This window comes from Muntiacus reevesi, chromosome 1 (genome assembly GCF_963930625.1).
Source record: "Muntiacus reevesi chromosome 1, mMunRee1.1, whole genome shotgun sequence".
Lineage (NCBI taxonomy): Eukaryota > Metazoa > Chordata > Mammalia > Artiodactyla > Cervidae > Muntiacus > Muntiacus reevesi.
In genome coordinates, this window is record NC_089249.1 from 78,617,164 (window position 1) to 78,639,275 (window position 22,112).

Sequence of the window (22,112 nt, forward strand, 5' to 3'; positions counted from 1 at the left end):
GAATTCTGTCTTCTAGACCATGGGGGCTATTGACTAGAATCTAAATCCCTAGTCCTTGTCTGCCTTGAAAGGCAGAATCAGACAAGAAGAATGTATAGGGGAAAGAAAAGCCTGCATTAGAAAAGCAGAGTATATACAGAAAGACCATGAGGGAACTCAAAGAGAGAGTCATGAGAGTCACCCCTTCGGGAAGCTTAAATCCTTTACAAGGGGTAGTCTTCCAGGTCTTTGTCTTCTCCTTGGCCAGTTGTCTTGTTTTGACCCCGTGGCTACTCTGGCTCAGGATACTCCCTTAGGTGTGCACAGACCCCTCCATCAAGATGGATTTCATTCCAACAGCATCTGGGAGGGACAATGGGAAGACTTACTATGGTCTAGCTTGCCCTGTCTTTTTGACCCTCTGAAATGTATTTGCGCATGTGTAGTGTCTCCCTTGCCCTAAGGATGGGAAATACGTGACCTCTTGATCTCTTAACAGGGTTTAGCCCCTCTCTGTTCCTGCCATAAAAGTGTCCAGTGTCCGGTTATCCACCCTATTCCTGTTGTTGTTTCTTATATCGAAGTGCAGATCTCAAAATGTAGACAGGAGTCTGGTCATAAATATGTAGCCTGGAGCCCGTCTGTCTCTTGCCTCAGGAAATGTAGACAGGGGGCTGGTAGTAAATGTCTAGCCTGGAGCCCATCTTTTTCTCGCCCCCGGAAGTGTGGACAGGAGGCCAGTTGTAAATGTCTAGCCTGGAGCCCATCTATTTCCCGCCTCAACTTAATCTCATCAGGCCTCAACTTCCTCATCTTTGAATGGGATAATAATAGGACTCACCGCATAGGGTTGTTATGAGGCTAAAGGAATTCAATACTGTAAAGCGTGGAGAACAGTGCCTGGAGCCTGGTAAGTAATGTACATGCATTTGTTCAATAAAATACCTACAAAGCCTGTAGACGCTCCTGGTTGACAGGAGGCCATCGGACGGTGCCAGCTGACACTGGTTTGGCGGATTTGGTGTGCTCTGCAGAGCCCATTGAAGAGAACCAGCGAGCGTGTGGTGCCTTCTGGAAAGACCATCAGCCGTTTTGGTTCATGGGCAGCATGGATGCCTGCAGGGTGAACGTGAGCTCTCTGCCTCAGTGACGGCCCCACCCGCTGTGCTTTCCAGTCTTCCTTGAAGCATTAATAGTTGTTACTCTAATAGCTGGTCAAATAAGTCGAAGAAACAACATTTCAAGGTTGACTGGCTTTCCTTTCTTTGGAAATTCTCAAACATTTAATATTCAGATGAATCTAGTGAATCTCCATGAGGCGTTTCCCAAACGTGGGCCACTGGACTCCTTTTCATGGCACTTCCTACAGAACTAGGGTCTTACAGAACTCACTTCAGAGCAAGTCTAGGAGCCCGGGGCTGCCATAACGGTGAGAGAGTGGAGGATAGACGACCTGAGATGGAGTATCAGGTCCTATCTGCCTGACCTCAGAACAATCTAGAAAATATAGCTGCTGCTGTTGCTGTACAGACAGACACCAGACGTCATAAAGAATTACAGACAGACTCACTCCTGTCACTTTCAGGGCTGGGGCTAGCCTCGAATGGGGGCACCCAAGCACCCCATCCCTAGCGTGCCTCCTGCCCCCACTCCCCCAGCTCACTCATCAGCACCCTGAGGACTCATGTGGACACCTTAGCACTCAGGTCCAGGCTCCATCCAACCCCCCTCTCAGCTGCCCCTTGGCTACCTCTCAGGCCTAGGGCCGTAACTATCAGCAGCCGTGGCCTGAGAGGACAGGAGGAAGAGGCAGTGAGGGCGCTAGAAGCCAGCTCAGATAGCGAATTCAGACGCCTGGACATCTGAAGGGTGGTTTACAAGGTGGGGGTGGATGGGGCACTTGGCATCTGTGGGCTCCTGTCTCCATGGGATGTGGTGTGACCAGAGGAGGCATGGGGCATGGCCTCTATTTGGGGTGGCCCAGAAGAGGAGCCGGCAGGAGTCTGGGTGCAGGGCGACACCAGGCGTGGGCACTGACACGGCAGTGTCACAGGTCTGAGCTGCAGGAAGGGCTCTTCCTCTGCTCCCGTCACCAAGCGAGCCCCTCCACAGCCTTGTCCTTGGTAGTGTCTGGTGGGCTCTAAGCTCCCAGCTGGGCAGGCACTTGCACCCTAACCTCTGCTGTAACCCAGGGGGCCCAACTCTGCCCTGGCCCCCTGTGGCCACATCCCCAGTGACTTCGCCACCAGCGGTCACCCATGCCCCCTACCCCGCACGAATGGAGGAAACAGTGGAGCTCAATTCATGCTATGAACTGTGGGAGGAGGGCCGCTTCTTCCCACAGGAAGCCCGGGCCTCTGCCCACGGTGCGCGCTCAGGGCAGGCTGCTGACTAACAAGGCTTTCAAGGCCTGCAAGGTTAACGTGCCTAAGAGGTGGGCCTTGAGATAAGTGCCTTTGTTAATTTTTGTACATGAGAAATATTTTTCACAGGGCAGTTTAGTCAGAAGAGCTATGGAACAGGTAATGAAATTGGCCTTGTGAGAGGAGCCCGGGTATTAACACTGTTCGGTAGGTCTTGTTCACAGTGTCCTAGTTGGGGGGGAGGCTCCTAGGGGCCTGGAAGCTCTGTGTGGAAAATTACAGAGCAGCCAAGGCTCGGGGATTGTTGTCCCTCCAAGAATGGCCAGGCTTAAAACATCCCTACGAGCCTCAACTAGTGGCTTCCCCCAGGCCAGTTCTTATTAAAAAAACACTTTATTGGGTTTTCAAAATTACCAAAGCTTGTTTTAACACAGAAGAATGTCATAATTATTAAAGGGAAAAAAGATCAATAGTTTCCCTGACTCCCACCCCCTCACCTCCTTGGAAGTGTTAGCATTAACAATTAGGCAATTAATTCAAGGGCTTTTACCATGTTTTCGTGTGTGTGTCCATATACAAAAATATGTCAATATGTATAAAAGAATAGACTATAGGGGAATTGTTGTTTTCATATGTTGATATTCGATTTTTTTTAAAGAGGAATCACATTCATTCATTATGCTGCAATTTTCTCTTTTTACTTAATATCACAAACGTTTTCTAAAGTCCATACAAATAGATCCACTTCATTAAAAAAAAAAAAAAAAAAAACAGCTACATAATGTTCCACAGTGTGAGTATCATAATTCATTCAGCTGTTTCTCTGTTGTGTATTCAGGCCGTTTTCCAGGTTTGGTTTCTAATTATTAGTACGTCTAATAGCAGTTCTTATTAGCAGTTTTCTTATAAATATTCTTTAGTTTCTCTATCTTGCACATATGTTGCAAAAGACTATTTTACCTTGGGAGAATTATAGAAATGGTGGACAATGAAAATGGTTCCCTTTACCATCACACTGGTAGAGTTTTGAAACCTTAACTTGTCACACTTTCAGAATATTTGCCCCCAGTCACACATTCATTTGGACAGCCTGCATCTGCTGAGGTCTGGCGTGGCCTGGGGGTGGGACAGTCCTCAAGAAGACAGCCTGTCCTCAAAGAGCCATGTGTCAGCATAAGTGCCAGTGTAGACAGGCAGATAGACCAGAGCATCTGTGAGGCAGCTCGCTGGGAGGGCTAGAGGATTAACAGAAGACAGTGTGGACTCTGGGGTCAGATCCCGCCACTACCACTCACTTGATATTGTGGCCTTGGGGAAGATGGCTCATCTGTAAACTAGGGAAGATAGTAGGACTTCCTTATTTATTTATGGTGGCACTGGGTCTTCGTTGCTGTGCTTGGGCTTTCTCTGGTTGCAGGACTTACTGCAGTGACTTCTCTTATTGCAGAGCACAGGCTCTAGACATGCTGGTTTCAGTAGTTGCAGCTCACAGCCTTAGTTGCCCCATAGCAAGTGAAATCTTCTAGGACCAGGGATCGAAGCCATGTCCCCTGCATTGGCAGGCAGGTTCTTAACCACTGGACCAGCGGGGAAGTCTGACTTTTCTCATGGGGCTGTTGTGAGGACAAAGAGGGTTAATGTAAAGAAAAGTACTTTGGACCAAGCCAGCAAGTCAGAAGCCTCAAGGGGCTGCAGTTGCTGTTTGCAGCAGCCTGCCTCTCTGTGGGGAGATTGGGAAAGCTCCTGTGAGTGTGGACATTTCAGTTGGTTCTTGAAGATGAGCTGAAGGGCATTTTTGTCTGTTGGGGAAAACAAGCACTCCCCACCCACCACTAACACCTGGTCCTGACCTGGTTCTTCTGCACCCCAGGTGGTTGAAAGATTCAGAAACCTCTTCATTTGCAGTTACAAAAACGCCCTCTGAGCCAGGGTTAGAGAGTTTCTCCCCAGTGGTAAACAGGTTCGCGTTACAGTGGAGTTGGATCTGGCAGCCCCAGTGATCATGCTGTTACCCCCAAAACATTCAGTAGGATCGGTTCATGTGTCAAAATGAAATGGAAACTTACCAGAAACTTCCTGTTGAGAAAACGATTCTTCTCACCCCAGACTTAGCAGACACTCAGAAACCTTCTAACTGCCCAATCTGCTAAGGCAGGTAGAGACCCAGAAATACCCCCCAACCTGGTCTGAGTGGGCAAGCACCTGGGGTCCGCCCCCTCACATAGCCCAGAACCAGGATATAGTGGTCAAGATTATAGCCTTTGGAACTTGTCTTCCTGGCTCTAGAGCCTATATGTGCTCCTTATTAACTGTATGTGTGCATGCTTAGTTGCTTAAATTGTGTCCAACTTTTTGCAGACCCTATGAACTATAGCCTGCTGGGCTCCTCTGTCCTCTTGCCTGGGGATTTCCAGGCAAGAATACTGAGTGGGTTGCCATGCCCTTCTCCAGGGGATCTTCCCCACAGAGAGCAAACCCACATCTCCTGTGTCTCCTACATTGCGGGCAGATTCTTTACCCACTGAGCCTATGGGAAAGCCCCTATTAACTGTTTGGCCTTCAACAAATTACTTAATCTCTTTTAGCCTCAATTTCCCTTTCTGTGTAATCGGAATAGTAATACCTATCCCAGAACCCTATTAAAGATTCAGGCATGAGCTCACTCAGATCATGCCTGTGAAACATACAGCATAGAGCTTGGTACACAATGAGGCTACAATATCTGATGTCTGGTATTATGGTTGTCGATGGAGATGGCCACCCTGCCTCTCCCCACCTCCCCTGAAATTGGGGCTAGCACACCAGATGTTCTGACCATCCTTCCCAGATGCTATTTGAGAACTGATTCTGTGATGGCATAGGGCACACAGACTGGGAGATTCCCAAGGGAGGCACCTAACCCTGCCTGGGTTGGGAAGAGGCCAGCTAAGATGTGTGGAAAAGATGCTTGATCTGGGCTTTCAAGAATGAGAAGGAAGGATTTCTCTGGTTATCCAGTGAAGACTTTGTGCTCCCAATACCGGGGGCCCATGTTCTATCCCTGGTCAGGGAACTAGATCCCACATGCTATAACTAACAGTTCGCATTCCACAACTGAAGATTCCACATGCTGCAACTAAAAAAAAAGCTCCTACACATCACAATGAAGATTAAAGATCCCACATGTTGCAACTAAGACCTGGTGCAGCCAAATAAATAAATATTTTTTAAAAGTTATATTTAAAAAAGAATGAGAAGGAGCTCCCTGGTGAAGAGGTTGAGAAGAGAGAACAGCTTGTACAGAACTTCCAGGAACAGAAGTTTGAAGACCAACTTGGTTTGGTTGGAATGAGATGCTGGGTTGGTGGTGGGCAATAGCTGGGACCATGTGGGGAAGGGCCCTTTTGCTAAGTACAACTGGGAGGTTGAACTTGATTCTGAATACTCTGGGGAGCCATTGAAAGGCTCCAAGAAGAGAAATAACACACTTTTGTTTGCATTTTAGACCATGTGCTCTGGTAGTAGGGTGGAGGATGGATGGGGTAGGCCATGGCCAATCTAACCCAAGCATTATCTAGGGTTATCTTGTCCTTACTGCTTCTAATTGAATTGGACGTGAACTCCCACCCCAAACAAGGAGGGGACCAGTGTCTCTCCACAGGTCTCTGGGGATTCTTAGGAACTTTCATTTCTCTCACCAGCTCCTTTGATGCCACACTCCTGGCTTCTGCTGAATTTTTCAGTTTCATCCTGTGCATAGTGACCCCTGTAGGCATTGAGTCACCTCCTGGTCGGTCCTTTCATTCCTACAGGACCCATGATCAAGGTCAGATGTCTCTGTGGGTAGGGGGAAGGGGGAGGGCCTGATGCTGCTGGTGGCACAAACACCGTGGCATTGAACTTTGTGTAGCGTTGTATTTAGTCTCATGACTGTTGCTGCTTCAGTGGGGAGTGCTTCTCAGTGAGTGCTCTTCTCCCTGCTGGCTCAGGACTGGCCCCAAGGAAATGAACGCAATTGTCTTACTTCCACAGAGACCAATGTGGACTGCTAATCACAGGGTGGGTTTCCCAAGGTGGTGCAGACCCAGCCTATTTCTATTGTGTATTGATTCTGTGGTCAGTGAAGGTTCTTGTGAGAGATGAATATTTCAAACAGTGGGCCTGAGTTTTCTTTAGAATAAAATAAACTAAAGCCCAAACTGCTAGTCCCCAACACAGAGGGTCCTCCTTGGTGGATGGGCAGGTGAAAGGCACATGGAATGCAGGGCCCTGGGCAGTTGATTTAACCTTTCTGGGTTAATCTCTCCATCTGTAAAATGGGTATAATATTACTTCTTTACAGGAAGATTGTGAAGTTGCAATGAGGTAGTGTGTGCAAAATCACTTGACTTGGCCTCTAGTTGGGCTTTGGGGTAATTTGGACACATGAGGACACTACTGTGAACTGAGTTGTATCCCCTTCAAAATCCATATGTTGAAGCAGTAACCCTCAATGTAACTATATTTGGAGAAAGGGTCTTTAGGAGGTATAACAGTAGCCCGATCATATAGGACTGTGGCCTTATAAGAAGAGAGATCTCTCTCTTGCACGTGCTCTCTCTGTCATGTGAGAACACATGGAGAGACTGTCTACAAGTCAGGAAGAGAGCCCTCACCAGAACCCAGCTATGCTGACTACTTGGATCTCAGACTTCCAGCCCCCAGAACTGTGAGAAATGGACAATTCTGTTGCTTAAGCCATCCAGTCTGTGGTACTTTATTATGGCGGCCCAAGCTGACTGATACAGACATGTATTTACCCTGTGTGCGGTCTGTCTTCAGAAAGTGGTGATGGTGTGCACACGGCCCTGAGGAGGGTGGGCTTGGGGTCTCTCTGCCCCCCCAGCAGCTCCTACCCCAGCCTCCCAGCTCCCAGTGATCTGGGCCCTGCCACCTACTTGGCCTCATCTGGTACCATCCCTCTCACTTGTTTCCCAGACTGGCCTTCATTTTTCCATTTCTCAAATCTCTTAGCTCTGTTCTGCCTTGGGCCTTTGCACATGCTGTCCCCTTTGCCTACAGAGCTTACTTGTGCAGGATTTACCTTTCATTCAGAGGTTCAGTCCTCAGAGAGCTCTGCCTGGACTGTCTGCCCAACATAGCACCACTTCTACCCAGACTGTTCTTGTTTCTTCCAAGCAGGCATCATGTACTGAAGTTAAATGATTTGCCTGTTTCTTATCTGTGTTTCTCCACTAGAATGTAAGCTCCATGAGGACAGAGGTCTTGTTTACTTAGTCTTGCTATGTCCCCAGAACTTAGCATGGTGACTGTCACATAATAGGGACTCAGCCCATACGAAATGAAAGAAGTCTGAAGCAAATCAATGCATCTGGGAAAAACTCCATGCCTGTGCATCTACCATCTCTTGCAGTAGACCCAAAGCACCTTGATATCCAGTACCACATGTTATTCCTCATTGTAACTAGAGGTCATCTGGTCCAGCCAAAGGTTTTCCAACTGAAGGGTTATATGGAAGGGTATGGGCCACCACACAGAGCTAGGTGGAGGAAGAGGTGAATGAATTGGCCTTTGAATGCTCTTTCCTACTCTTTCAACCAGAAGAGTTGTGAGTTTATGTTTCCCATATTGGGCTTTTATGAAAAATCTTATTGGAAAAAAGCAGCTCCACAGCTAGAAGAGGGAAAACCACAAATTGGATCCAACCCTTCATGTTACAGAGGAAGAATTTGAGGACCAGAGAGGGAAAGGGCCTTGCCCACGCACAGATGGTCAGTGGCAGAACACTCTCTCCCCAGTGGTGCTGTGGTCAGGCACCATTCTTGTTAACAGTTCTTGTTATGTGAGTGAAAAATACTGGCTTTCTCAAATGCTATAATTTGGCTTTCACTGTCTAAGAAATGGGGATAAGAAAGTGCTTATAGGGGACGTCTCTGGTGGTTCAATGCTTAAGAATCCACCTTGAATGCAGGGGACATGAGTTCAGTCCCTGGCTGGGGAACTAAGATCCCACATGCATGCATGCTGAGTCGCTTCAGTCATGTCCAACTCTTTGTGACTGTATGGGCTGTAGCCTGTTAGGCTCCTGTGTCCATGGGATTCTCCAGGCAAGAATACTGGAGTGAGTTACTATGCCCTTCTCCAGGGAATCTTCCTGACCCAGGAATCTAACCCATGTCTCCTGTGTCTCCTGCATTGCAGGCTGATTCTTTACCACTAGATCCACCTAGGAAGCCCAAGATTCCACATGGTATAGAGAAATAGCCTATGCACCACAATTAGAGAGTCTGTGAAGTGAAAAGTGAAAGTCACTCAGTCATGTCCGACTCTTTGCAACCCCGTGGGCTGTAGCCCGCCAGGCTCCTCTGTCCATGGGATTCTCCAGGCCAGAATACTGGAGTGGGTAGCTGTTCCCTTCTCCAGAGGATCTTCCCAACCCAGGGATTGAACCCAGGTCTCCTGCATTGCAGGCGGATTCTTTACTGTCTGAGCCACCAGGAAAGTCCAAGAACACTGGAGTGGGTAGCCTATCCCTTTTCCAGAGGATCTTTCTGACCCAGGAAACGAACCAGGATCTCCCGCATTGCAGGTGGATCCTGTGGTGCACCGCAACAAAAGATCTCACGTGACACAAGAAGACCCTGAGTGCCTCAACTAGGACCCAGTGCAGCTGAATGAAGACTTACAAAAGACAGGTGTGATTACCAAAGAGAGAGAAAGAAAGAGAGGGCTTATGGTCACTGCTGACGGTCCCAAAGGAACTTCAGGCTCAAAAGTCCCTGTGGGGTCGCATGCCCACTGCAAGAGGCCAGCAGTGAACTCTGCCAGGGACACCAGGGAGAACCCTGGCCAGGCCAAGGAGTCACCACAGGACATTACACACGAGCCAGGAAGTCACAGCAGCTTCTGAAGGAGAAGGTTTCTTCTTAGAAAGACACAGAGCTGGCGAGCGTGGACCCTGACCCTCTGAGAGCCGTGATGGTAGAATGACGGACTTTTGTGACAGTCCCCTGACTTGCTGACTTCTTTTCTACCTTCCCTTCTTTTCCTTCCTCCTTTTCTTCAGCCACTTCCACAGAGCATTTGCTGCCTGGAAATTTATGTTAACCATTACTGCAAACCCAGGCGTTCATTTCATCACTGGCAATCAGCTCTTGTCCTTGGGGAAACCTAATTAGGTATTACAGGACTTTTGATGTCGTTTCCATGGAAACCTCCATAGTAATGGTGTACATGCAGAATATATGCTCCAGGGAGTTTGGAAAAAATACATATATATTATTACTGGGTTTTAAGAAAATCTTTAATTTTTTTCCTCTTGCTTTTTTCCTGCATATATATTTTTTAGATCATGGAAACTTTCCCTGGAGTTTTTCTCCCACAGAGAAAACAGTAGAGAATACAAAGGGCCTTTTCCATCTTCTCTCCTTTAATTAAAAAAATTCATAGTTGTACAGGAATGAAAGTTTTTTTGGATCGGTCAGAAAATGTCTAAGCAGGATCTCCCCTAACAGCTGAGAACATTTTGAGAAAAGATATTGCTTAAATAACTTGAAAGGCTTCAAGTCTTTCAAAATAGAATGGGGAAATGAGAAAATTCAATGAATCTATTCCAGACGTATTTACACTGAAAAAATAAAAGGCAAGTCCCCTGGTGCAGTTTCCTCTGTTAGGTTGATAGTGGGGGCTTCAGGACATCTCCTTGTCTCCCTGTTAAGACAGCCCGTTCCCAGCCCTGCAGCTAACACATGGTGGGCTCCAGAGATTGTACGTGAACTGATCTCTCCTGGGTGACCAGATGGCCCTTCTGAGTTGACTCCCATGTAAAGCTAGTGAATCATATGATTGCTCTATGAGAAACTCCAGTGAGGGAAGCGTGCAGACCTGGTCTGACTGAGGTGGGGATGCACATGGAAGGTGCAGAGAGAGAGCTTGTTAAGCACCCATGTGCCACGGTTAAATTCAAAGGTTCTGGAGAACCCGTCAATTATTGAACTGTTTTCTTTGACACCTCTAATTGACCACTCAAGGATGGAATGTCCACAATGACCTCTTTGGTAGCTGCCAGCAGATCAATTTACCCCCCAAATTTGCCTAGAAGATTCACCATTCCCAAGAGTCCCTGCAGTTTTCTCTTCCACACCCAATAAATTGTTTTGCCTTCGTTCCTTGATTCAGTCTACCAGTTGACTTCCACACATATGAGAAACATGTTGCAAGCAAAATAACTCAACTGCTTGCAAAATTGATTTTTAAAATGCTTTGAGTTTTCTTTGATATATGAAATAATGTGTCCCCTAGGTGGGGTAGGGGTCAGGGAGGCTGGCATGGCCCTTGATCATGATCCCCTCTTCATCCAATTGCCCAGTTATTGAGATAGACTGGCCAGCCCTGTCTGATTAACCATGCTGGCTGGGAGGGTGGGAGTGGAAGTTCCTTCCACGGGCTGTGGCCTAAGAAGCTAAAAGGGAAATGTTGGACATGGCAGGCAAATCACCCAACTTCTAACATGTGTGTTAAGTGAAGGCATGAGTTAGATTTGCTTATGTATTAGTTTTGTTGCATGATGAAGCACACCCCGTATTAATGACTTAATAATCATTTAGTTCACAACTGTGTGGGTCAGCAGTCAGGGCAGGACTCAGCATGGTAGTTCTGCTGCTGCCCTCATCTGGGGAGAGCTTCTGTTATGCAGCTTGTCAAGAAAAACCTCACTCTTATGTCTGGTAGCTGTGTTGGCATAGGTTGGAGTGACAGGCAATGTGGGGGCCAGTATTACAGCAAACCCTGCCGCACTGACCTTCTTCAAAGGTCACATTCTATGTCATATTCTCTAATACCCCACTGGCCAAAGCCAGGCAAATGGCCAGCTTCAGATTCAAGGGCTTGAGAACTGGACTGTACTTCTTGCTGGAAAGAGAAGCAAAGTCACACATGAAGAAGCAGACAAAAGGAATGGGAGGAATCAGTGGTGTTGTGGTAGCACAGCACCAGGTTTGTCTAACACAGGCCTTCCAAGCATACTAAATCCCTGTCTTGTCCAAGAAACTTTCCACAATGGCCCCTTATCATGTCTCTTGTATGCCGGAGTTACTTGAGATCATGAGCTGATTCATGGGACATGTGTCTGATTCATACTTATATCACCACAGTTTTCTCACCTAGTTGATTCTAAAAAGAACCTTAAAAGAATTGAGGTATAACTGACAAATAAAATTGTATATATTTAAAGTGTACAATGAGACGATTTGATATAAGTATACATTGTGAAGTGATTACCACAGTCAAGTTAATTAACACATCTACTACCTCACATTGTTACCTTTTTTTTATTTAAGAACACTTAAGATCTGTTCTCTTAGCAAATTTCAAGTACTAGTTGGTTCTTCCTAATTATTTTATTGAATTGAGGTGAGTTGAATTGAATTGGTTCTCCTTTCTTTCTAATTACAAGCTCCTTGAAGGCAAGTTTGGAATTGCTCTGTCACATAAAATCTCCCTCCCAAAGCTCTTGGAATTACACCAACTGGCTGAAAAATCCCACAGGCTCTTAGAACCAGTTAAGTGGCAGAGAATCAAGTCTGGAGCCAGCTCTGTTCAGGATAGTATCTGGGGTAAGAGCAGGACTTGCAGATGACCCCAGGTCCTGGCACCAAAGCGTTCCATTTTCAGGCTGGCCAAACCCCAAAGGAGTGGAATCACTGTTGGAGGCTAAGGAGGCAGTGAGACTCAGCAGTTTGGAGAATGTGGCATTCCCTCCTCACTCAGGAGAAACCTGGGCAAGGTCAGGAAGGGAGAATGTTTGTCACAGAGCTGAGTCTTCTGCTCTGTGACAGGTGAGAGCAGACTTGCCCCCTGCCCCCCACAGGGCCCCCTGGCACCCCATGCCAGATCCTGTCCATGTCACATCAGAACTCTTCCAGAATTTATCAGGGCGGCCAGTCAGACTGCTCTAGAGCTAGGTCTGGGTGACTGAGACCTAACAAGAGGGGAGGACAGTCCTATGCCAGAGTCACCCTCCCCTCTCTGGTCCAGCACTGCTCCAGTACTTTCTAAGGCTTGGAGATCACCTGGGACCTTTTATTCCAGATTGGACCACCCCCCGGGAATAGGAGGGTGTCCTTCTCATGGCGTAAGATAACTCGTCAGGTACTCCATTAGTCACAGGCTTAGCAATGAGTTTTCTACACGAATTTCCATTCTGGGTGGTTAACAAGGGCCACTGTCCACCTGTCCTTTTCTTCACATGACATAGTCATTCACCCACACACCTCTTTATTCAGTAAAATTCTATTGACTGTACCAGGACCATCCTAGCCCTTGGAGAAAGGTGAGATGAGCCAGCCATGAGTCCTGTCCTCAGGGAGCTCATGCGCCTCGAGACCACACATGAGGTCTGCATAGAACAAGGGCTCAGAATAGAGCACAGAAGGACTTCCCTGGTGGTCCAGTGGTGAAGAGTCTGCCTGCCAATGCAGGGGACACAGGTTCGATCCCTCACCTGGGAAGATTTCCACATGCTGCAGAGCAACAAAGCCCATGTGCCACAACTAACTGAACCCAGTGTGCCTAGGGCCTGTGATCTGAAACAAGAGAAGCCACCGCAATAAGCCTGCACACCACAATGAAGAGTAGCCCTCACTTGCTGCAACTAGAGAAAAGCCTATGTGAAGACCCAGCGCAACCAGGAGTAAATAATAAATTAAAAATTAAAAAAAAAAAAACAGGGCACAGAATAAGGGATCTTCAGAGTGGAAGGCGCTTCAGGGCTCATCCAACCCATCCGCCTATTCCTCAGAGGAGGAAATCAAACCCAAGATTGGGGATTCTAGTCATCCAGGGTCAAATAGTCAACAGTAGTTACTTATTCACTAAACAAGAATTTACCCAACACCTATATGTGCTAAGAGCTGGGCTGGCACCAGAGATTCCACAGAAGACAAACAAGGCAGATATGGCCCCCCATCCCTTTTTGGGTCACAATCCGGGTTACATTTTGGGATCACCCAAGGAAAGCCAAAGCCTCATGCCTAGAGTTTCAGATTTACTTGGTCTAGGGTGGGCCAGAGTGTGGGTCTTTTAAACAAGCTTTCCAAGTGATTCTCATAGACAGATCAAGAAACACTGCTCTGGACGGTGGGGGGAGAGGTGGGGAAGAGATAGATAAAAACCAAGTTGTTGTTGTTCAATAGCTAAGCTGTGTCCAACTTTTTGCGACCCCTTGCACTACAGCATTCTAGACTCCCCTGTCCTTCGCTATCTCCTGGAGTTTGCTCAGATTCCTGTCCATTGAGTTGGTGATGCTATCTAACCATCTCATCCTCTGCCTCCCCCTTCTCCTTTTGCCCTCAATCTTTCCCAGCATAAGGGTCTTTTCCAATGAGTTGGCTCTTGGCATCAGGTGGCCCAAGTGTTGGAGCTTCAGCTTCAGTCCTTCCAATGAATACTCAGGGTTCCAAGTAAAGATGAATAAATACATAACTGAGAGTTGTGACTTGTAAGGAATGAACAGGATGCTGAGTGAGGATGTGGCAGGGTGGGGTACTGTTACCTGCTTGAGTCTGAAAGGAGGGAGGCTACACTTGGAGAGTTGTGGTTCCAGGGGTCAGATGGGAGCAGGAACAAGCGTGTCCTCCTATGGGACAGCAAAGGAATCTTCTGGGCCGTACTGCCCACCCTGCTGACTGACAGACCCCTGCACTGAAGCTCTGTCTAGCAGAGGCTCTTGATCTTCAGCCTGGACTATATCCCCATGGGCCCGCATACATACTGCCTCTCAGTGCTGCACAGGGATTAATAATCCCTCACGTTTTGAGTACAGGTGTCTCTTGGTATCCACAGGGGATTGGTTCCAGTAAACTCTGTGGACACCAAAATCTGAGGAGTAAACTCAGTAAACTCTGTAGACACCAAAATCCAAGTCCCTTATATAAAATGGTATAGAACCCTCAGCCCTCTGCATCCACAGTTCATCTGTGGATATCGATGGCTGACTGTAGTTTGTAAAGAATGTTCTCTTGTATTATCTGTATTACTGGATCCTAATGCTAATCCCAAGAGATGGACAGGGTCAAGGTTCATAGTCTTAGGACAGAGATGTGGAAATAGGCATAGAGAGGTGATGGGGCTTGCCTGTGATCACACAGCTAGTGTTTGGATGTGTGAGGCTTCAGTCCAGCTCACCAGCCTCCAACTCTACTACTGCATGTTGTCCCCCTACCCAAGCTTGTGCCAGGAAACTGAAGCAGAAGCAGGTCATGTGGGAGGCAGGTGGGGACACCACCCTGGTGCCAGCCCCTTCTCATCAAGCTGGACAGAACTGCCGGCCTGCCGCCACTTGAACATGGGTGGTGTATACTCTCATTCTTCATCAGGGAATCCAAGGAACCTGCGACTCTGCCCAGAGTGAACCCAGTTACTATAGTAACCTGATGCAGTTCTTTCTCATAGGGTGGATGGTTTTCATTTTGTATTTTAAGAGTTTGGCCAGGCAGTCACATTGCCATGGCTTGGCCTGTCGGTGGCAGTTAGGAGCAGAGGGAATCCTTTGAGCAGCCTCTGCTGCTGCTGCTGCTAAGTCGCTTCAGTCATGTCCGACTCTGTGCAACCCCATAGACGGCAGCCCCCCAGGCTCCCCTGTCCCTGGGATTCTCCTCTAGTCCCTCTAATTGATGGTGCAAACCTGTGTCTGCAAAAACCCCAGCTCAGCTGCACTGGGGAGGGAGGGGGAGTCTCAGCTGGTGCTGGGCTGGGTTCTCTCTCCCGTTTAGAGATCATACCTTTCCAATTACAGCTGCCTGGGCTGAGGTGGGCCCCTCGGCCCCCTTGCTCCCATAGTGCCTTCTATTAATAGTTCCCCTCCACGAGCCTCATCACAGGAGCCATGCTCAGAGCTGTTTCACTGCATCTTGAATGCCCAGCCCCCTGGCAGATAGAGAGCCTCCAGCATATGTTTGTTGAATGAATGAATGAATGAATGACCTTTTGTAGTTTATGAAGCCCTTTTATACCCGTTATCTCCCCAATTCCATGTCACAGCTGTATGAGGTCCCGGGGCAGGAGGCAGGGTGAACTGTGGTCCAACAAGGTGAGAGCGCGGCTTGCACAGGCTGCCTCCCCTCCGTGCGCACTCCTGCAGCTGCGCCTGCCTCTTCACAGCCGGCTGAGTAGCCTGGTACTTGCTCCTTGTGGCAGGCCAAATGGCACAGGCAGACCCTAAAAGCAGGGCAGCCAGGAGACCCCTCATCCAAGTCCTATGACTACATTGATTCACCTTGAATTTGGGTCACAGATCCCTTGATGGGCCCTTTTTACCCTCAGAGGTCCCAGGCATGGTGTCACGGTCTTCTTTCCTGCATCCTCGGTTGTTAGGATGGTGGTCTGTCAGGGTGGCAGTGAAGGAAAGAGAAGAGAAAAGTGTTTGGTGACTAACTTCAAAATACAACAATTTTTTTTTAAATTACAAACAACAACAACAATAAAAGACAGCAGAAGGTTCCTTTGGCCCCAACTGTAGAGGAAACAGCAAGACAGACAGAGGAAAGGGCCTCTACATCCCTAAACAACCTGTGAAGTGGAGCAAAGTGATGGGGGGTTGGTGAGGAAGTCTTAGCTCAGCCTTTGACCAGCATACCTAATCCACGCTGACCCAACCTCTCTGTGATTCCTGCCATGCTGAAGGTTACATCAAACTTTTCCAGGTTAAATCAAACTTCTGCCTCCCAACCCTGGCCCCAACATTCATTTCTTTCTAAGGCAGCTGAGTTTCTTTCTGGCCACGAATCTTTCCTGGGACTTGTGGGCTGCTCCTCTGGCCAGGTTGTACTAGTGCATGTGGAACATGGGCTCATGCTAAGCTGGGGGGCCCTGCCCCTGCCCCCCACCTTATGGGCCAGCTCAAGTAGCCATGCAAAGAATTGCTCTGTGCGGCCCTGGAGCCGGCAGCGTGTGGGGCTGTGTGATGGGCAAACCAGGACAGAGCAAGCTGGAGAGGCAAGGCCCAGCACCGAGAGGGGATGGCATGGGATAAACACTTCCATCACTTCTCAGAACTGAGGTGCACGCCTGTCCAGGAGGCCCCCAAGTCCAACAGAGGCCCCTGGGCTCAGGCCTCACCTTCTAAGAATCAGGACCTTCGAATGTCCAAACTGGATCTCAGAGCCTCTCATTTTGCAGCGGAGACTGGGGCCACGGAAGGGAAGGACGTGAGGCCCCCTTGCACGGGGAACTCCGCAGTGAGACCTCCTTGAGAACAAACCATGGCTTTCCTGGTGTGTGAACCCAGCGCTGAGCCCGGGCTGGGCGCACAGCAGGTGCTCAGCGAAGATTTCTTTCAGCTGCTTTGCCTGTCTTCCCTGCTGTGACTGTGAGAATCTCAGCTTTGTAGGGAGAAGGTGTGGACTGGAAGGGAGCTTAGACATCCCCGAGCCCAACCCTCATTTCCAGAAAGAGACCCCATGGATTAATAATGCTAAAAATAGCAATAACTAATACTTACAGAGCTGGTGCTAGGCAGGATTCCCCACACTTCTTATATATTAGCCCACTGCAGCTTCATGGCCACCTCTCTGCAGCAGGTGTTACTCTCATTGTCCTCAGAGGGGGAAACTGAGGCACAGAGAGGCTCAGTAACTGGCTCGAGGTCACAGAGCTAGTTGGTGTAGGGATCAGGATCCAGATCCAGGCAGTCTGGCTCCGGGGCCCTCACCGCTAACATCCCGGCTAGCCCCCGTGAGTTCACTCATTGAGGAAACAGAGCCTTTTCATCTCCACATCCCCCTCAGGGCTCAGCTCAGGACCTGGCAGGGGCCCAGGGAACTGTTCAGTATAAGTGAGCTGTGCGTCTTCTTAGTCATGGCGCAGCCAGTATAGGGGCCCCTCGGAGCTGGAAGGAACCCTGGGGAGCAATTTACAGAAATGGAGGCCCAGAGATTGACATGTCTTAGCCAGGTCTCCTGACTCCCCCTCCAGGGCTCCCTTCACCCAAGTGAGGTCTCCAAAGAGGGTCCTGGGGTGGATCAGCTGCCCCATCCTCCCTTACCCCCACTGTGTGCTTCCCTCCTGGCTGCGCTCACAGGCTTTCTGCTCCCACAGCTCTTCGTGATTGACAATGGTGCGGACGACTGGCGGATAGCCATGACCTACGAGCGCATCCTCTACATCAGCCTGGAGATGCTGGTGTGCGCCATCCACCCCATTCCTGGCGAGTACAAGTTCTTCTGGACGGCACGCCTGGCCTTTTCCTACACACCCTCGAGGGCAGAGGCCGATGTGGACATCATCCTGTCCATCCCCATGTTCCTGCGTCTGTACCTGATCGCCCGCGTCATGCTACTGCATAGCAAGCTCTTCACTGACGCCTCGTCCCGCAGCATCGGGGCCCTCAACAAGATTAACTTCAACACCCGCTTCGTCATGAAGACCCTCATGACCATCTGCCCGGGCACTGTGCTGCTTGTATTCAGCATCTCACTGTGGATCATCGCGGCCTGGACCGTCCGTGTCTGTGAAAGGTATTCCTGTGGGTCCGGTTCTGCACTCACCTGGGGCCTCCTGGCACACTGCTCATGCTGGGATGAGGGCAGGGAGGAGGAGCAGGGAGGCCCAGATGTATGTGGTCTGATGGAAGAAACAGGCATGTACCCAAACACCTCAGGAGAAAATGGGGAAGGGGAGGACCAAGTTGGGGCTGAATATGAGCTGCAACATTGAAACATTGGAACCAAGGTAAGCTGGGAAAAATGCACATATAATCTTCGTCAGTTCTTGTTCTTTGTAAACCAATATATCTCAAAGCATCCTGGTTATATCGTTACTCCTTTCTCACGTATAACACTTTATGATTTCTGTGTTACCTCTCCCTCTTGGAGTTAAAGGATGCTCAAGAGCATTTTAAAGGCTCTGAGAAGTCCTGCGGTAAAGAAACTAGTTTAATTTTGTTAAGTCCAGATTTTCTCAAGCATATTCACCCATAAGTGCTTTTCCTTGTACATTACTATTGACGCCTCACTACTCAAAAATTTGGTCCACAGACCCATCAGCATCACTGGGAACTTGTTAAAATGCAGAATCTCAGGCTTCACCCCAGAACTATTGAATAGAATTTTCACTTTAACAACTTCACTTGTGATTTGTATGCACCCTGACATTTGAGAAGTACTGCACTGATGAACTGTACTTTGGGAACCGTTGTTTTAGGAGGCTGGTGGCGGGGCAATGACTCAGAAGTGACAGGTAGGAGAGGAGGGGGTGATGGCCTAATAGAGATCGGAGGCTCTAGGACATCATGCCAGAGCCTCAGAACTACCATCATTGAGGCTCAAGGTTGGTCCATGGTTACCCCTTTCCACAGCCATCGCCAAGCTGCCCGTTCTGACTCCTCTCCCTTTCAAGATGGTTCTGGACGTTCATTTTTCTCTGATTTTGTATGTGGAGTCTGAACATGGAGGTTAAAAACCTAGATTCTGCTCCTGTGTAGCCGTGAGATCTTGAGCAAGTCACTTCACATCTCTGAGCCTCGGTGTCCTCATTTTAAAATGAGGATCACTTGAGACAGAAGGGGAGATCTATATTCACTTGAGAGAGGTAATTTTTAGTACACTGGGAGGCCTGGTCACACATCCTGTGTAATTTACTCAGATCCTGTAGTCATCCTTTATTCATCGTCACTTAAAATTGTATTATCGAATATTCCATGCACCAGAGAAAACAAGCAAGAGAATTCTGGAGGAGAGTTGGTCTAAAAACATCTCAGGTGTGCACTGAACCACATTTCCCACCTATTTTGAGAATGTTCTGTATGCAGACAATTCTTTCAGATATTTGGTCAGCAGACACACAGTCAAAAAAAGAGGCCATTCTGCTACAGCCGGACAGGGGCCCCTTCATATGGCAGGGTCAGTCTCTCAGAACCAGTACCAAACTGGGACACATTTCTTACATATAAAGCCCGAAGGACACACGATACCCATGTATTCAGAACCCCATCATTACTCAACAGCTGACATTATAACATCTGTTCTAAGTAGGACCATACTTCACCAGGCTTCATGAACCTTCTCCGGTAAGCAGACACTCTTTCTACAGTGGAGAAAGCATACGTTTGGGTTCCAAGCCCAAAGTCCTCTTAGTTGAGCAATATGGTGCCACTTTACCTCTCTGGGCCTCAGTTTACTCATCTGCAAGCTGGAATTAATAATACCAACTTTTTAGGATTTGTTGTTGGAGCCAGGTAAGATAACATATGTGAAATGTATTCCATAATAGTGATAGTGACAATAAATAATAATAACAGAGATCTCTTGATAACTCTTGGGAGTCTTGTGGCTGCTTTTTAATAATTAGAACAAGCCTACTATAGGTAGACCTATGCTCTTCTTGTTTTCCTTTGTAATTGATCAAAGCTGAGTCTTCTAGCAACAATAATAATTGAATTTACATAGCCCTTTAAGGTGTTTGAAATCTTCCATGTTCTCAAATCGATCCTGTTTGGTGTGTATCATCACCCCATTATCTCAGATGAGCAAACATGGAACAAAGTACCAGCAAGTGAGTTTCATTGTTTATTGAACCTGTCAGAAGTATGGGTGATGCTTTTTTATTGGAAGATAAGCCTGCTTCAAAATGTGTAGCTTTCAAAGTACTCTGTTGCACTGGATGACCCTCCATGGCCTCCACGCTGGGACTGGGTTGACCTGGCCCCCATCAGCCCATGGGCCTCTGTCTGCAGAGATGACTGACATGCCCAGCTGAAGCCCAAGGCAAGGGCACAGAGAAGCAATGAGCAAATCAAAGGTCCTCCTAAAATTTCCCCTTCTCTTTTGAAAAGGTCCTTTGACCAGGAGCCGTCTGCTTAGATCTCTGAGGTGTATTAAAACACATGTTGTAATCACCCCTGTTTCTTGGGCACTTTCCCTGTGCCAGTTCTGTGTGAACTAATTCACTGCCCACTCCATTTGCCCTCACAGTAGACCTGTGAGCATGCACTGTGACTGTCTCATTTCAGAGTGGAGGAAACTGATGTAAAGTAACTGGCCCGAGGAGCCCGGACACATGGAGCCGGAATCTGAGCTTGCTTCTGACTCTGAACTTTATATTTGTCTCACCAGCCCAGGCCAAATGCTGCACTTACAAGGAAACTGTGGCCTAAACTCTCCTGGCGACGTTCCCGATCCGAGCGTCTTAAAGCCACTGAGACTGATGCTTAAATCCCAGTCTGGCTGTTTTGCCTGCCTCCGATGTCTGTGCTCTTAACCATTTTGTCACCCTGTTTTCAGGGCCACCTTCACGTTAATTTCCAACATATCCGAGTGTAGGCAGTGGATGCTGTAGTGGACCACGCAGGGGTCCCCTCTCCACCCAGGCTCTCATTCCCTCAGCTGGGGCTGTTGGCCATGGCAGAATTGCTCTGGAGGAAGGCAGCTGCCTCAGCCACGGTCCGGCCTCCTCCTGCCCAGGGCAGCAAGCATCCAGTGACTTGTCAGTGTGGGAGTTTAAAGGCCCAGCCCCTCCATCCCCTGCAGGATAGCTCTGCAGGGCCTTGCTGGTTTCAGGACTCCTGCAGGATCACGTGATACTGGAAACTCTCCCCCTCCCCGGTCCTCCATCCCTCAGGTCCCACCAGTCTTGACCCTGAGTGCAGGCCCAGCAAACCTGCACTCACATCTCAGCATCTCAGTGACTTTCCCAGGCATCTGACCTATGGAACTGTGAAAGCAAAGATGAACAAGTATATTTTTTCCTAATCAGGCAAAACACTGCTTTTACAAAGACCAAGCAATTTCTTTTAGAACCAAGCCCAAATGAGCATTGCCCTTCCTCAATGTCAAATAATAAGCAAGACTGGCAGAGACAGGAATTAGTCAGCCAGAGACTGTACAGAAACTGGAGGCAGGGGCTGCTGTGGAGGCCCCGAGCCTCGGCCAGGGTGGGAGGACAGTGTGGACAAGATGGTCTTGATTGCTCTCAGCCTGATGGAATGTCAGTTCTGTCACCTGAGACAGCAGAGAGGGTAAAGGACTTGCCCAAGGTCACATAGCAGCGTGACAGGTTCTCGAAAAAACTCTCCTCTGCTGATACCCGGAGCGGGGCTTGTTCACATTGCAGGTGGGTTTCATCAGCCCGGATGCATCTCTAGCTGTGTACACACACTTCTGAAGTTGCTATGGAAATCCCTCCTCAGCAAGCCTCATTTGAAAAGACATTTCTCATAGCTGGGGTTGGCTTTTATGTGACAATAAAGGTTTTTCACATTTCCTCCTTCCGAGGGGGAGAGGGAATTGGTGATTACCCAGAGCAGCCTGCTATCAGGAGAGCAGGGCCTGGTTGCTGGGAGGGCAGCGTCAACAGCAGGTTTGTTTTCCCTGGACCCCGCCGCGGCATTACATCATGGGTTCCGAGGCTGACAGTTGTGGCACTCGGCATTCTCTGGGATTCTCCTGGCCGTGTGCCTGACTCCCACAGGCTTCCCAGAGCCCATGCGAGGAACCTCCTCATTAAGCACTGTCACACGCCGAGCAGCCTAGCTGGTGGAGAGGCCGTTGGAGGCCCCAGGCCTAAAGGCCACCAGGTGAGGCAGGGGGCTTCCTTTTCAGGGGGCACACCCCGAAAGAAGTCTACCAGCTCACATACGGGTGCTTATCTTCCCAGGAGCAGCAACAGGGCCTCCCATGACACTGAGAGAGTGAGCCGCGGCTTGTGATCCCTCGCCACGCTTAGTAAATGACCTCCTAGCCTCTTGGATGGAATCCCTTTGGTCTCTTCTCTCCCGAGGCCCCAGGCTATGTCAGTACC

At 48.6% G+C, this 22,112-nt stretch overlaps 1 protein-coding gene across 2 annotated transcripts in view; it reads left to right on the top strand.

Annotated features, from left to right (window-relative positions):
- Positions 1-22,112, top strand: part of KCNN3 (potassium calcium-activated channel subfamily N member 3) — a 163,762-nt gene that overhangs the window by 82,532 nt on the left and 59,118 nt on the right. For both annotated transcript variants that reach the window (XM_065903309.1, XM_065903300.1), the window contains exon 3: positions 17,415-17,833. In XM_065903309.1, coding sequence (XP_065759381.1) covers positions 17,415-17,833 — 419 coding nt within the window. The remainder of the gene's footprint in view (positions 1-17,414; positions 17,834-22,112) is intronic.